At 33.0% G+C, this 17,149-nt stretch overlaps 1 protein-coding gene across 1 annotated transcript; it reads right to left on the bottom strand.

Annotated features, from left to right (window-relative positions):
• Window positions 1-10,814: 10,814 nt before the first annotated feature.
• LOC126723801 (NAC transcription factor 25-like) lies at window positions 10,815-13,389 on the bottom strand. The gene is made up of 3 exons (XM_050428020.1): window positions 12,981-13,389; window positions 11,738-12,018; window positions 10,815-11,603 (listed from the first exon to the last, which is right to left on the bottom strand). Exons 1-3 carry the CDS (start codon window positions 13,387-13,389, stop codon window positions 10,815-10,817), a joined length of 1,479 nt encoding a protein of 492 aa, XP_050283977.1.
• Between the last annotated feature and the right edge of the window lie 3,760 nt (window positions 13,390-17,149).

Raw genomic sequence — 17,149 nt, 5'->3', positions numbered from 1 at the left:
TTATATTCGTACATGATCCAATTGGTCTTGTCACCACTTGGAGCTTTTCCTCTATAGAAAACAAGTGTCTTCTTATACCCAACTGTAATTCCCTTATTGGATTCAATTTCTTTGTCAGCTCCAGTGGCCTTCCAATATCCATCACCTGCAGCTCTATCTGGACGTTTTCCATTTGGATACTTTCGATACCTTGGAGTAAAAAAGTACAATTCCTCTTGTTCATCATATTTCTTGTACTCTTCTGTTAATCATCCAAAATGTTACATTTATACTGGCTCTTTTATATCTTTTATATATGTTAACTAAAATTAAAAAACATGAAATAAAAAGAGCAATTCTCATATGAATAGAACATTATTTTTGCTTATTTTTCTACCCCAAACAGACGTACCATATATCTATTTAAATCAGGAAAACTGGAAAGAAACCCAGTAAGACATACATATATGTATACTACATAATACGGCATAGCAATGATAATTTCTTTCTGATTAGTAAACTTTACACGTTCTATTCAAAGAAAAAAAAAACGTATATAAACTAGTAACTACCAATGATTCTTTCTTTCAGATTATAGCAATTACCATGCAATATACATCATCAAAAAGAACTAAAGAAAGAATAGGTTCCATTCAAGTCAAAAGAATTAAAGAAAACTTGAAAGAAACATGTTTCAAGAAGATACCTGCAAGCCACTCAGGGCTGTGGTTATAGAGTTCAACATCCACCATCGAATTCCAAGGCAGGGGTATATTCAAGCACTTCTTGACCAAATAAGAAATGATGAGATCAAAGTCACTGGGGCTGAACTTATAGCCAGGTGGGGGATCTACATTATCAAAGTTGTGGTACTGTTTCTCTGGTTCTTCATCAAACTCAAGAAGCAATTTATAGAGTATTCTCGCTAAACCCACCTCATCCACCTCTTCAGATTGTTGGTTAGGTTCTTCCGCTTGCTCTTCTTCATCGTCAAGATCAGGTTCAGGAGGATCAATAACCACACTTGGTGGTGATGAATATGTACTTATTGTGCTGCTTCTTGGTACGTTCAGGGCTTGTAGTAATTGTGTTGCAGGGTTTATATTGGAAATCATGACTTGGTTTGTGATACCAGGAGCCATGAGACTCGGCTTGTTGTTTTGCTGATTATGATTAGCCATCATAATCGGCTTGTTTTGCTGATGATTGTGATTAGACTCCATACTCTACTCTGGCTTTCTCTCTCTCTCCTTTTATACTTTGTAAAGAAGTCCACTCCGTTTCAGACTCTATTTTCAAGAATCTTTGTGAGCGTAGAACACCACCTCCGGAGTTATTGGGTAAACACTAAACTCATTATCCTTAGATATATCTAATATAATTAAATCATATCTTCCGAAATAAGAGGACTACGTAAGTTGATAAGTCCGAATATTTTGCACCATATCATAAAATATCACGTTAGTGAAGTAGAGAGAAAAGAAAAAGGAAAAAAAAGAGACCGACTTCAATTTCTCTAAGCTCACGTGGAACATTGATCTTCCCTTCTATCATACAATAGTGATATCATTTTTATGTAAGTTTTTGTTTTTACATATATGATAGTAAAGATTTTGTGCTACGGAAATCGTTTGAAGGTAAAACAAGTATGTAAAATGATTTCCGGGTCAACAAGTTTAAATTTTGGTCAAACAGAAATGATTTTCCGGAAAATTTATTTTCCATCACTGCCAAACGCGTGAGTTTTACAGAAAATCATTTCCGGAAATGATTTTCAGTCGATTCAAACACAGCCTTAATATTTTAAACTTGACAAGCCATGACCACAACTCAAAGAAATAGAATCCTACACAATTCATCTCATGAAACAGGGAGAAACAGACAACTGCTCGGTACATATTGATTCAGTAATAGACTTGAGGACTTAAATTGTTCAACCTTAAATAAATAATCAAATACATATCCCATTACCATTTCAAACTTTCAATTGCTAAAATTTTTATGTTCAAAATACTTCTTGAGATGAATCAAAAACCAGGATTTACAATTAGCACAAAACTTTAGCAAAGAACAATTACTGTTCATTAAGTTCAAAATCACAATTTCTGCGGCACTTGATGGCCTGTAGAGAGGACCAATCACCAATTTTTTTTTTTTTTTTTTTTTCATGTGGATAAATCGTTATACTTTTATTGATGAGAAACCAAAATTACACAACAGGACGATTCAGACCAAACACATGAACAAGAAGTAAAGAATCCCAAACTAAACAACATAGCTAATTATCCCTGACATACCAAACCAAGCCTACTAATTGAAAAAAAAAATAAATAAATAAAATAAAAACAAATGCCAATGACAAAGGCCATCACATCACTACAGAGTACCCATTCACATTCTCTTTTGCAAACTACCAAACAGTATCTTTCAGCCAATGTAATTAGATATGGTGAAACAGTTAGAAGCAATGCTTCACAAACTGATGGCTGTGTCAATCATTAAAACTATAAAACTTTGGTTAGCTAGTATCATGCTAAACATTCAAAGAGCCACGAAGTTGCTAATAATCATTCACAAGGCCTTTTTGTCATCTGAAAGCTTCCAACGCTTATTTGGGACAATATCAACTTCTCTCATTTCTCTGATAAAGCCTACACAAAACCCATTTATCCAACTGGGAGACACAAAATTCAATAATAGTTAGATTTACAATAAAGACAACAATGACTTTTGAAATATATAAAAAAAAAAAAAAAAAATTAATTAAATAATATAAAAGCTAAAACAAAAGGATAAATCTACTAACCCTCATGTCATTTTCAGTTATAGGATGATCAATTCTATATTCATGCATGATCCAATTTGTCTTGTGACCACTTGGAGGTTCTCCTTCATAGAAAACAAGTTTCCTCTTATGCCCAATTACAATTTCCTTAGATTCGATTGCCTTGTCAGCTCCCATAGCCTTCCAATATCCACTACTAGCTACTCGATTTGGACATTTTCCATTTTGATACTTTTGTTTCCTTGGAGTAAAAAAGTACCACGCTTTTTCTTCACGGTTGCCGTATTGTTCTGTTAAATCATCCAAAATGTTATACTTTTACTTGGTTTTTTTATTATTATATATGTTAACAAAAGTAAAAAAGCGAGCTTAAAAAATTGCTCATGACAACTTGCCTGAAAAATCTTTTCTTATACATGTTTTCCTACACCAAGCATAAAGTACTCTCTTTACAAATATCAAAACACAGATCAATTGTTGTGAATCCATGATGCATCCATGCACAATAGTTTCTACTTGAGTGATTCATCACATTAGTTTGAAGTTTATAAACTGTTGAGTAATTTTGAAAGAGAGTTGCAAAAGAATTAAATAATAAAGAACACGATTTACTTAAAAGACAAGGCTGTAATGTGGAAGAGATTATATTTTAAAAAAAGAGATGGTATACAATGAAAATTAAAGGATGTGCCCTGACAATGATTCTTTCTTTTAGATTAATTACAATTAGCAAAAAAACTTTAAAATTAAACTGACTGATCCATACAGCTCAAAACAATTAAAGAAAAATAAAAAGAAACGCAGTAAAGCATACATGTATGTAACCACATAATATGGCTTCGCAATGATTCTTTCTTTCAGAATAATTACAATTAGAAAAAGAAACATTAACATCATGCAAAATTATCAAACTGACTGATAAATTCAACTAAAAACAATCAAAGAAAATAAAAAAGAAACCCAGTAAACCATACATGCACGTAACCTATAGTGACTACATAATATGGCTTGTCAATGATTATTTCTTTCGAATTATTAAGATTTGGCAAAAGAAACTTAAACATCATGCAAAATTATCAAACTGGCTGATCCATTCAACTCAAAACAATCAAAGAAAATTGAAAAGAAACCCAGCAAAGCATACATTTATGGCATGCCATTTCTCTCATATTGACTGATGCATTGTAAAAAGAATTAAAGAAAACTAAAAAGAAATATGTTTCAAGAAGAACCTGCAATCAACCCAGGGTTGTGGTTATAGAGTTCTTCAGCATCCTCAACACAATCACAAGGCAGGGGATAATTCAAGACCTTGTTGATCAAATAATGCACGATGAGGATGTAGTCACTGGGGCAAAACCTACACCCGGGTATGAGGTCTAATTTGGGGTACTCCATCTGTGGCTCCTCACCTAGCTGATGCAGTTTATCATCGAGGAATGTTTTTAAAACCGACACATCCACCTCTTCTAAACATTGGTTTTCCTCTTCCTCGTCTGGTTCTTCCTCTTCCTCATCTGATTCTTCGCCCTCATCATCATCGAAGTAAAACGTGCCCGATGGCGATGGAGATGAAGAAAAACTTGTATCGCTGATTGATGAGTACAGAGGTGAAGTTGGTGATTCTGATTCATAATTATTAGTGTGATCAGAGTCATGATCAGACTCACTACTATTTTCTAGAAGAATACACATTGCCACAAAATGAAAGTAACTTTGAAAAAAACTCACTCTGTTTAGTTAAAATCTGGAAAGAAAATTTCTAATCTTTACTACACAATAAGAAGATGATTTACTCTGTTCCTTTTTATATACAAAAACAGAGTAATGGAACATAAAAGAGGCGGGAAACTCTCAACCGCTCTTAACTAATTTTATAACCGATGATCCACACGGTTATTTTGGATAAGTATGAAACGGCATCGTTCTGTTGTTGAGCATTAACATGTGTTTTGTGTGTGTGTGTGTCTCTCTAAGATACGACACCGGATGATTGAAGTTTGTGTGACGTCGTTTTGGGTCTTGCACGTCATCGTTTTGATCCCTTTGTTCTTGACCTTTACTGCTATGAACTTCTTTTGGGTTTACCAAGAATCAATACAGGAATGCTGATAATTATATATTATAGAGGTACATGACAAAAGAAAAACCCATTAATTTTTCTATGTGTATTTGCATATTTTGAGCCACTTGACACTAGCATAATTCATGGATTTTGGTAAATTATACTCAAACATAAAATTGTGAAATATAATCAAAATAATAAGTAAAACTAGCTTTATCACATGCACTTTGCACGTTCGATGAGGCTTTTTATTTATTTTGAGTTTAATGTAATTTTTCAATTTGAATTTATCTATTGCTAGTAAGGTTATACATGAATGATTTTTTAAGAAACTAAAATTTAGGATTTAAAATTGAGTAAACTGGGTTTAGTGTGTGCTAGATTTTAGGAAACAAATTGATCAAATATGCGTGAAATATTTTTAAATAGAGAGTTTATTAATTTTTAGTAAAAAAGTTTCTTTGGCAGGTTTTTTTTTTTTTTTTTTTTTTTTTTTTTTTTTTTTTTTTTTTTTTAAGAACAAGGATTATCTAATTAGATTAATTGTATTTTTGACATTTTTGAAATCATAACTATCTTTTTGAATCCTCTTAATATATAGAGAAGAGATAAACATTAAATTTTATTTTAAATAACTTGAAACTTTTCTTGATAAATTTGAAGTAGAAATATAAATTTCTTGAACCTTGGGTAAATTTATGTGTATCTTTATTTTTTTGGATGAATCAACAAGATATCTATTAAAAAAAAAAAAACATCAGAACAAAGCCATATAGCAAAATAGACAGGCCACAAAACTACAGAACAGGATTGACGGAGCCCAAAGTGATCAATTAAACTATACATGCCCTTAACACAACTTTAAGAAACAGAATCCTACACAATTCAACTAATGAAACAGAGAGAAAAAGAGCACTGCTTGGTTAACATCTTGATTCAGTAATGGACTTAAGGATATGAACTGTTCAACCTCAAATGAGTTATCAAATACGGATCTTATTACCATTTTAAACTTTCAATTTCTAAAAATTTGATGTTTAAAATACTTATCGGGTTAATCAAAAACCAGATCTAAAATCAGTACAAAACTTTCGCGAAGAACAAACACTGTCCATTAAGTTCAAAAGAGGACCAATCACCATTATATTTTAAATGAATCAGTATAGTTTCATTGATGACAAACAAGAATTACACAACAGGACAATACAGACCAAACACAGGAACAATAGCTATAGAATCCCAAACTAAACAACAGCGCTATTAGCCCTGACACAGCAAAACAATTCCTGTACTGTACAGCCAAACCTACTAATAGAAACAAAAAAGAAAAAAAAAATGCCAATGACAGAGACCATTACATCACTATAGTCTATAGAGCACCTACAGTAAACTAGAGCATTAGATGAGAGAGTGTTCTGGTCGTCAATTACAGCAAGCCATTGCATTCTACACTCTACTGTGAGGGCCATTCTCCTTCTCTTTTGCAAACTTCCAAATGGTATCTTCAGCCAATGTAAGTAGAAATGTTGAAACAATATAGGCTATGCTTCACAAGGTGATGAATATGTCAATGGGTAATCATCAGAACTATAAAACTTTAGTTAGCTAGCATGTATCATGCTAAATATTCAAAGACCCACTAAGTTGCTAGTAATCATTTACATGGATTATCGTCATCTGAAAGCTTCCGACGCTTATTTGAGAGAATATCATCCACATTCATCCATGGTCCAAGGTCATCGATGTCATAGAGATCAAATTGCAATTCAGGATTTGTATGGTCGCAATCTTCTTCGTGTCCACTCAATTCGTTTGGGGGAAAATTTGAATGCACATATCCACTAGATTCGTTTGTAAAAGAAGGCACAGCAGGAATTGGTTCAATCTGAGGAGGAGTTCCATGATTGCCACCTGCTTGACAGTTATTAGCATATCTACTTGATTCATTTGGAAAATAAGTCATACTATGAGTTGGTTCAACCATCTGAGGAGGATTTCCATAATTGCCAACTACTTGAGAGTAATCAGCATGTCCACTTGATTCACTTGGAAAATAAGGCATGCCAGGAATTGGTTCAACCATCTGAGGAGGATTTCCATAATTTCCAACTGCTTGAGAGTCATTAGCATGTCCACTTAGTTCATTTGGAAGAGAAAGCATACTAGGAGTTGGTTCAACCATCTGAGGAGGACCTCCATAATAGCCAACTGCTTGAGAGTTAGCATGTCCACTTAGTTCATTTGGAAGAGAAAGCATACTAGGAGTTGGTTCAACCATCTGAGGAGGACCTCCATAATAGCCAACTGCTTGAGAGTCATTAGCATGTCCACTAAGTTCATTTGGAAGAGAAAGCATACTAGGAGTTGGTTCAACAATCTGAGGAGGACCTCCATAATAGCCAACTTCTTTAATGGCAGAAAGCATTCTAGGAATTGGTTCAAACATCTGTGGAGGACTTCGATAAGAGCGAACTTTTTGAATGGCATTAGCATATCTACTTGATTTAGGAAAAGAAGGCGTAGCAGGAATTGGTTCAACCATCTGAGTTCTGTTTTTGGCACGATCTGCTTGCAAATATTTTTCAAAAAGTAGAAGATGTTTTGCCACATATATTGGATCAAAGTGAAGCTCAGGAAGCTCAGGAATCACAGGATTAATACGTATTCTACTCAAATTTTCATCACTTTTCTTATAAATCCTAGGAGTTGGTTCAACCATCTGAGGAGGACCTCCATAATAGCCAACTGCTTGAGTGGCATTAGCATCTCTACTTGATTTATTTGGAAAAGGCATAGCAGGAGTTGGTTCAACCATCTGAGTTCTGTCATTGGCACGCTTTGCTTGCAACTTATTAGCATATTCTTCAGTAGGGCGATGCATTCCTTGCACATCGTAAGGTGGAAACTTTGGTCGAACCACAGGATTATTACATATTCTCCTCAAATTTTCATCACTTTTCTTATAAATCCTACATAAAACATACTCATCCCACTGGATGATACAAAATTCAAAGATAGTTAATTACAATAGATGGCAACAAGATGCCTGAAGAAAATCACAAAAGCTTATATAAAGTTTAAATAGCATTTTAATAGTATAAGAGCTAAAACAGAGGATAAGATCTATATACCGTCATCCCATTTTCACTCCTTTTAGCTTGAGGAAGACCTTCAAGTCTATATTCATCCATAACCCAGTTGGTAGGGACACCTTTTGGAGGTTCTCCTTTATAAAAATGTAGTTCCTTCTTAAACCCAACTACAATTCCATTCTCTTTTATTTGCAGCTCACCACCAAAGGCCTTCCAAAATCCATCATTCGTAGATTGGTTTTGACAGATTCCCTTACTCTTCTTTAGATTCTTTCCCTCCACTGAAGTAAAAAAGTACCATTCATTTTCACTTGATTGTGGGTGTTGTCCTGTTAAGAGTTAATCACCCAATGAACAAAAACAGAGTAAAAACAAATATCAAAGCCATGTAAATTATGCACCTTTACTAGGTCTTTTGACATTAAAAGATTGTGTAGCATATTAGTTCTAACTAAAACATACATGAATATATATTACACAATATGGCATATCCCATGATATTTTCTTTCTTTTAGCAAAATAAACTTTCAGCATTGGAAAAGAACAAGTTTCTTCCTTCATCCAACTCAAAACAATTAAAGAAAAGTAAAAAGAAACCATTTGGGTATATAATTTTTCAAGAAAAAACAAAACCTGTAAGCCATTCGGGGCTGTGATCATAAAGTTCAACTTCGACAATCTTGTTCGAAGGAAGTTGCTGATTGAGGACCTTCCTCTTCAAGTACAAAGTGAGAAGCTCAAGATCACTGGGGCAGAACCCAGGTGGGGGATCTTGATTTTCAAAACTGATGCTGCAGTTGTCTTCCTCGCCATCAGGATCAAGATCAATCACAACAGGTGAAGGTGAACTTATAACATTGCTGGTTGGTGCATTCAGGGGTTGTGGCAATTGTGTTGTAGTGCTTATATTGGAAACCACTTGGGCAGTGGTAGCAGGAACCTGGTAACTCGGCTTGCTTTGCTCATCTTTAAACTCCATACTTGGAACTCTCTCAAGAAGAAGAAGAAGAAGACTTTGTCACAAACTTAACTCATGAAACTCTCTGTTTCTTGGAGTGATGGTACTTTGGAAAATATAATTACACATTTGATTCAATCTTTATTTATAATCTTTTGGGGGGAAAAAAAGGACTAACCGACTAACTAATGTGATATAAGAAAGTTTAATAAAATCTTGATAAAAAATAAAAATAAAAAACTGATTAAAAAAATTCAATATTTTTTTCCTAAGTAATATATCTATCATCTATTCTAGATTATGTTACTACAATTTAAAATTGAGTTCGTAATTTTTAACCTAAATGCCACGTATGTGATTAAGTATAGAGTGGAAACTGAAAACACAAAGAAGAAAAAAAAGGAAAAAGAAAAGACAAAGCAATTGATATATTCATTTCTATTTTCTATGATGTTAGTAAATAAATAAACACATGTATATATAGTATATTATTAATTTATAATACTTATTGTGCCATATAAAATTTTCTTTTTTTGAAGGATTGCCGTATAAACATTTCTCGCCTCACATATTTACACCTCCTTATTTTATATATATATATATATATATATATATATATATATATATGTGTGTGTATATATATATATATATGTATATTTAAATCCTTTCTGATTAGAATCCCACTAAATCACATTTTCTTTAATTTTTCTGTAAAAAAACACTTGTACAAGAAAGAGAGAAATATGTTCTAACACATAAGGGAAAAAAAATAAAGCAAATACCACGAGGGAAAAGAAAAGAGAGAGATAAGACAATGGCGGAGCTACACATTTTCACTTGGGGGCTAAACTATGGTAATCATAAATGGGCCAAACTATAAACATAAAAATTTTATAATTTTATTGTCATCAAGAAGGGGGCAACCACTACGCCACACTAGCAGGTGGTTCATAAGTATGTCATTCTTTTTTATTTTGAAATATTATAATACAAAATAAACATATATAGTCATTCTTAGTCCCTAATTTTTCATTCAAAATTGTAATATACAATTACTTAGGTCTATTTACGTGTATTTCATTTTCATTTTTTATGAAGTATTTTTACAATACATTTAAAAAAAATTGAAATGCATACGTTTTCTATACTGTATATACTCCATCACGTATAGTATACTATGTCATGTTGATTTCTTATATCAGGTTGTTGGATACTAAATCAAACCACAATGTAAAATGGGTCATCGATTCAAGATCTGTGAAAGTTTGGTATAAAAGAAAGTAATTAAGTGTATTTGAAAAAAATAAAATAAAGAATTCTTGTTGGACGCAATTTAATTTCAAACTTATAGTTGATTTTGGTTAAATTTGGTTTGATCATATAAGAAGAAACAATGAACAAATCCAAATTCAAGTAAACCTGATAGAAACTTAGGAAGCTTCTGATTAAATAAATGCAAGATTTTTTCAGTATCATTATCTAAAATTTAGGGTTTGGGGTTATATAAAAGATATAAATTTTTAAAATGATGTCCTCTTAATAAAAGGAAAGTAAAATAACTCAACTCACAATAAATCATAATTTGGCAATTAACTCAAATTTCTTGCTAAATCACAATTGGGATTGACCTGTGCAACACAATTTGCAATTTGATTTCCTGTTCTGTAGGTATATTGAATAAGAACTTACACAACTGTAGGTAAAAAATTTATACGTTTCATTTCTAAAACATTTTTTCTAAAGATTTAAAGAGACCCTAAGCTTTGACAAACTAATCTATAAGAACTTCTTTATTAGCTAGTATCATCATACTAAACATTCAAAGCGACCCTACACTGCATGTAAGAATCATTTATAAGGATTATGATCATGATCAGAAAGCTTTTGACACTTATAATCTGGGACATTATTATCTATTTGATAATTGTTGGAAAGTTATGGATCTGATGCTAAGCTGTAATCCCCATGTTTTGAAGTGTCCTTGTTTTCTTGATATCCACTTGATTCAACCGAATGGCTGGTATCATTTGGAGAAAAGGTTGAAGTCAAATGCATGTGTTTACTCCATTCATTTGTGGCAAAGACCGAAGTTGAAGACAAGTATCCACTCGATTCATTTGTCGAAAAGCTCGAATGCCCTAAAGTAGGCATATAGGAAATGGGTTCGCCTTTCTTGATAGAAGTCTCATAATTGCCAACCGTTGCATTCAATTCTGTAGAATGCAATAAAGGTTGCCTAGAGTAAAATGGTTCAACCATTTGAGGAGCAGTTTCATGATTGCTAGCCACACCTTGAAACTGATTATGGAAATTACTAACCGTAAGAGCATGAGGAGTTCCATAGTTGCTAGCCAAAGTTTGAAAAAGATTAGGAAAGCTACTAGTTATATTATCATGAGGAAGAGTTCCATAGTTGCTAGCCTCAGTTTGAAACAGATTAGGAAAGCTACTAGTTATATTATCATGAGGAAGAGTTCCATATTTGCCAGCCATTGCTCGAAACCCATTAGGGAACCTACTCACATGCATATGAGCAAAAGCAGGTACATTTTGGTAGGACTGACTTATAAAATCCAAAACTTCAACTATTTTCATATCAACATTTTTCATTGGCTCATTTCTATCATTAGCATGTGAAGATGTGGGATAAGCCTTTTGAGTATGAGTCTTGCTTGATTTGCTCTCATTTTTCTGATAAATCATACACAAAACCCATTTATCCAACTGCAAGACACAAAATTCAATAATAGTTAGATCTAAAATAAATGATAACAATGATGTTTGAAAAATAAATCTGTCATTGAAATAATATTTTAGTAATATAGAAAGGCTAAAACAAAAGAATAAAATCTACTTACCCTCATGTCAGTTTCACTTGTTTTAGTTACAGGAGCATGATTGATTCTATATTCATTCATTATCCAATCGGTCTTGTCACCCTTTGGAGCTTTTCCTCTATAGAAAACAAGTTTCTTCTTATACCCAACTACAAGTTCCTTGAATTTGATTGCAGTGTCAGTTCCGGTGGCCTTCCAATATCCATCACCTGCGGCTCGATTTGGGTGCTTTCCATTTCGATACTTTCGTTCCCTTGGAGTAAAAAAGTACCATTTGTTTTGTCCATATTGCTTGTACTCTTCTGTTAGTCATTCAAAATGTTACATTTAAAAAATTTCTCATGAAAAACATGCATGAAATAAAATAAAGCAATTTGCATATGAATAGAACTTCCTTATACAAGTTTTTCTATACCAAACAGATAGTACTATTTATTTACAAATATCAAAACACAAATCAAATATTGTGATGTACTGGTGCACCATGGTTTCCAATTGAGCAATTTTATAAACTGTTGAGTAATTTTGAAAGAGAGTTTCAAAATAATTAAGATTGTATTTTACTGTGGGAAGGGATTATATTTAAATAAACAAAATTTTAAAATAGATGTTATAAATGGATCCAAGAGGGGAATCTTAATAATGGGATTAAATAATACTCTGAGGAGACTAAAAATTCTATAGTGGATCATATGTAAATAATGGTGCAAATATGTATTTACAGTACTTGAGGTTTTTCAGTGTAACAAACCTCCCTAAGATTATTTTTTTAATAAGAAAATATAAGAGATTTTGTGTCAACAGTTTACACCTAAAGTAGTACTATAGGTTTTTTTTAAAGTATTATACTCAAAACTTAATGGGGTTTTATCTATCTTTTAGGGGAAAACCAAAGGGGTTTGTCTATTTTTCCAATATTTGTCTATATCCATTATTCACTCTTTCAGATTAATAAAAATTAACAAAAGAAACTTTAAGATCATGCAAAATTATCAAACTGACTGATCTATCCAACTCAAAACATCAAAGAAAACTGAAACTTAAACACCATGGAATATATATATATGTGTGTGTGTGTGAAACTGTTACTACATAATATACCAATGATTCTTTCGTTTTGATTAATAACAATTAACAAAAGAAACTTAAACGCAATGCAATATAAATCATCAAATTGACTGATGCATTGGAGTAGAAAAGAACAAGTTCAAGTTTCAACTCAAAACAATCAAAGAAAAGTTATAAAGTATGTTTGGAGAAGAACCTGCAAGCCACTCGGGGCTGTGGTCATAGAGTTGAACATCCACAATCCGATTCCAAGGCAAGGGATGATTCAAGACCTTCCTGATCAAGTAATGCATGACTAGATCAAAGTCGGTGGGGCTGAACCTAAACCCAGGTGGGGGTTCCACATGTTCAAAGCTGTGGTACTCCTTCTCTGCTCCTCCATCAAAATCATTGAGGAGTCTGTGTAAAGCCAACTCATCCGCCTCTTCTAATTGAAACTTTTTCTCCTCTAGTTTTTCCTCATCTGGATGATCAACCACACTAGGAGATGAATGTGTTGTATGGTTTATATCGGGAACCACTTGGGTTGTTATGTCAGAAACCATCAAAGTCTGCTTTTTTTGCTCATGATTAAACTCCATACTGCTCTCTGGAGAAAAAGACATTGCCACAAACGTAACTTTGAAACACACCCTCTCTTTTATCAACCTTGAAAGGATAGGATTTCTGATAATTCCGAATTTAATCCAATCGATTATCTTTAGAAAAAAATGGTAATAAATAATTGATAAGTCCAAGTTTAATAAAATCAAAACTGATCATCAATGACAATTACAATTTATACAAGGTTCACTGGACCCATCACAAAACGAGTAAATAGCGTAGGAATGGCAACTTCTTGTAGTTCAAACATCTCTAATTCGTGTACATATTTATGATATGTACCAAACATAAAAGATAAAGATGGGATTGTTACACTCTTTTTCAAATGTAAATCTTCTTAAAAGATATCTCTGAGCTCAAGTAAAACACTGAACACAAGTTATCTTTCTATCATGCAATACAGCAATAGTTATATCATATATAAGTTTTTACCTCCTTCGATTTTTCTTAGGAAAATTGTTAGTTTACATTGCATTATCACTGTAAGATTTACATTGCAGACTAAACAAATGTGTATAACATTGTACACTTTTATGCAAATGTGTACAATATTATCACTTTTGCAAATGTATACAATGTTGTACACATTTGTTTAATCTTACATTGATATTACAATGTAAGCCAATAATTGTTCTTTTACATATATAATTGGAATAATTTTGTGATTCAACATTTTATATATGAGGGGGAAAAGGAGAAACATTATTTTATTATTCCTAACGCAGCAAATAAAGAAATAGTAATTTCCAAAAATGAAAATTTAGTCGTATATTTTTTGGATGAATCAATGAGAGATTTATTAAAAAGAAACCATCAAGTCCATATAGCAAAACAGACCAGTCAAAACAGGGGCAAAATACAGAACAGGATAGAAGGAACCCAAAGTGATCAATCAAACTTTACAAGCCCAGACCACAACTCAAAGAAACAGAATCCCACACAATTCAACTCATGAAACAGAGAGAAACAGAGCACTGCTTGGTTAACATCCTGATTCAGTAATAGACTTGACGACTTGGAACTGTCCAACAGGCCAATACAGGCCAAACACAGTAACAACTGGTATAGAATCCTAAACTAAACAACAAAGCTAATTAGCCCTGACACAGCAAAACAACTCCTGTACACCCAAGCCTACTAATTGAAACCAAAAAGAAAAAGAAATGCCAATGACAGAGACCATTACATCACTATAGAGCACCTACTGTAGATTAGATTATTTGATGAGAGAGTCTTCTAGTCATCAATTACAGCAAACCATAGCATTCTACACTCCATTGTGAGGACCATTCACCTTCTCATTTGCAAACTTCCAAATAGAATCTTCAGCCAATGTAATTAGAAATGGTGAAACCATTGGAAGCTATGCTAAACATTAGAACTGTAGAACTTTTGTTAGCTAGTATCATGCTAAACATTCATAGAACCACTAAATTGCTAGTAATCATTCACAAGCCTTCTTGTCATCCCTTTTGTCATCTAAAGGCTTCTGACGCTTATTCTGGACACTATCAACTTCTACTGTTTTCAGGTCAACCTTTGCCTTTTGCTCATTTCCATCATTAGCATGTGAAGATGTAGAACAATCCTTTTGAGTTTGTGTCTCGCTTGATTTCCCCTTATGATAAATCCTACAAAAGTCCATTTATCCATCTGGAAGACACATAATTCAGTAAGGGTTAGCTCTTCAATAGATGACAACAATGATGTTTGAAAAACAAAAACCGAAATTCAAATAATTCTTATAATGTAAAAGTTAAAAAAAAAAAAAAAAAAAAAAAAAAAAAAAAAGAAAAAAGAAAAAAGAGGATAAAATCTACTTACATGAGAATCACTAAACTCTATATTCATGCATGATCCAATTGGTCTTCTTACCCGGTTGACGACCTTCTCTTTCATACTCATAGAAAACAAGTTGCTTCTTATACCCAGCTGCAATTTTTGTCTTGGGTTTCTTGATTTTCTTTTCAAATCCACTGACCTCCCAATATCCATCAAGAGCTTCTCGATTTGTATATTTTCACTTTGTATACTTTCGTTTCATTGGAGTAAAAAAGTACCATTTATTTTGATTTTCTCTGTTATGCTCATGGTTTTCTGTTAAATCATCCAAAATGTTACATTTATACTCGGTTTTATTTTTTAATATCTGTTAACAAAAGTTAAAAGCGAGCTTAAAAAATTGCTCATGAATAATCTCTTTTATACATGTTTTTCTACGCCAAACATACAGTACTATTTCTTTACAAATATCATATCACAAATCAATTATTAATTTGAATATGTGATGCACCCATGATATGCATAATAGTTTCCACTTGAGTGATTCATCACATTAGTTTGAAGTTTATAAACGGTTGAGTAATGTTGAGTAATTTTGAAAGACAGTTGCAAAACTTTTAAAGAACACTATTTACTTAGAAGAAAAGGTTGCATTGTGGGAAAGGATTATATTTAAGAAAAGGTTGCATTGTGGGAAAGGATTATATTTAAGTCAAGAGAATTTTAGAAAAAGAGATGGTATACACAGAAAATTAAAGAAAAAAAAGAAAAACATCATGCAAAATTATTAGACTGACTGGTCCAAACAATCAAAGAAAATTAAAAAGAAACCCAGTATGGCTTGGAAATGATTCTTTCTTTTGGGTTATTACAAAGAAACTTTTACAATGTGCAAAATTATCAAACTGACTGATCCATTGAACTCAAAACAATTTAAGAAAATTGAAAAGAAACCCAATAAAGCATACATAATATGGCAAAAGAAACCGACACCAAGCAATGTATAAAATCAAATTCGAATAAAAAAGAAATATGTTTCAAGAAGAACCTGTAAGTGACTTGGGGCTATGTACAGAGAGTTCAACATCCGTGATCAGATTCGGAGCTGGCAGGTCACGATTCAAGATCTTCTAGATCAAATAATGCACAATGAGATCGTAGTCAGAGGGGTCGAACCTATACCTAGGTGGGTTTCAACCCTTATGTGGTTTCCAATCTAAATCTTTAAGCAACTTGATGAGAGAATTCGACTCATCATCCACCTCTTCCTCGACTGCAGGTTCTTCCTCTTGCTCTTCCTTGTGAGGTTGTTCTTCCTCCTCAGCAATGTCAACATCATTAACCTGAACCTTACTCAATGGTGATGAAGATGAACTTTTGTTGCTGTTTTTGATGTGTTCAGCTGAAGATGAACACATGATACGTGGCTTGTTTTGATGATGATTAGACTCACCACTATCTTCTGAAGAAGAAGAAGATATTGCAATAGATGTAACTTTTGAAACTCTCACTCTATTCTTGAAAAAGAAAGCTTAAGGCAGAGCATTATTGGCGTGAAGAAGAAGGAAACTTACAGAGGCTCTATTTATAAGCTGATGAAGAAAATAACTGTCTTTTGGCGGGGGAAAGCTCCTAACGGCAAATTCTGTTATAATACGTGTACTAATACAGATCTAACACGTGTTTAAAGCCTCAAGAAACCAACAAACCGCTACCATGAGATCCATCAACACATTACTGTGTGATTAGTGCCTGTACAAGCACACTAGGCAACTTAGGCTTAAGGCCAAGGCACTCAATTTTTTATGCTGGAATAATGACATTTGATTTCTAAATTTTAGTTTGTTTAGTATTAATTAATAAAGTTTTTAGATTAATTTATCAAATTGACCACCGCGTATCCTTGTAGTTGGTATGATGGTCACTCCACAAGTAAATACTTGTGGGGTGTGGGGATAAGAACCGGAGTTTAAGTTTCTA

Source organism: Quercus robur, chromosome 1 (genome assembly GCF_932294415.1).
Source record: "Quercus robur chromosome 1, dhQueRobu3.1, whole genome shotgun sequence".
Classification (NCBI taxonomy): domain Eukaryota; kingdom Viridiplantae; phylum Streptophyta; class Magnoliopsida; order Fagales; family Fagaceae; genus Quercus; species Quercus robur.
The sequence above is the reverse complement of the archived record's forward strand: the minus strand, read 5'-3'. Positions and strand labels throughout refer to the sequence as shown.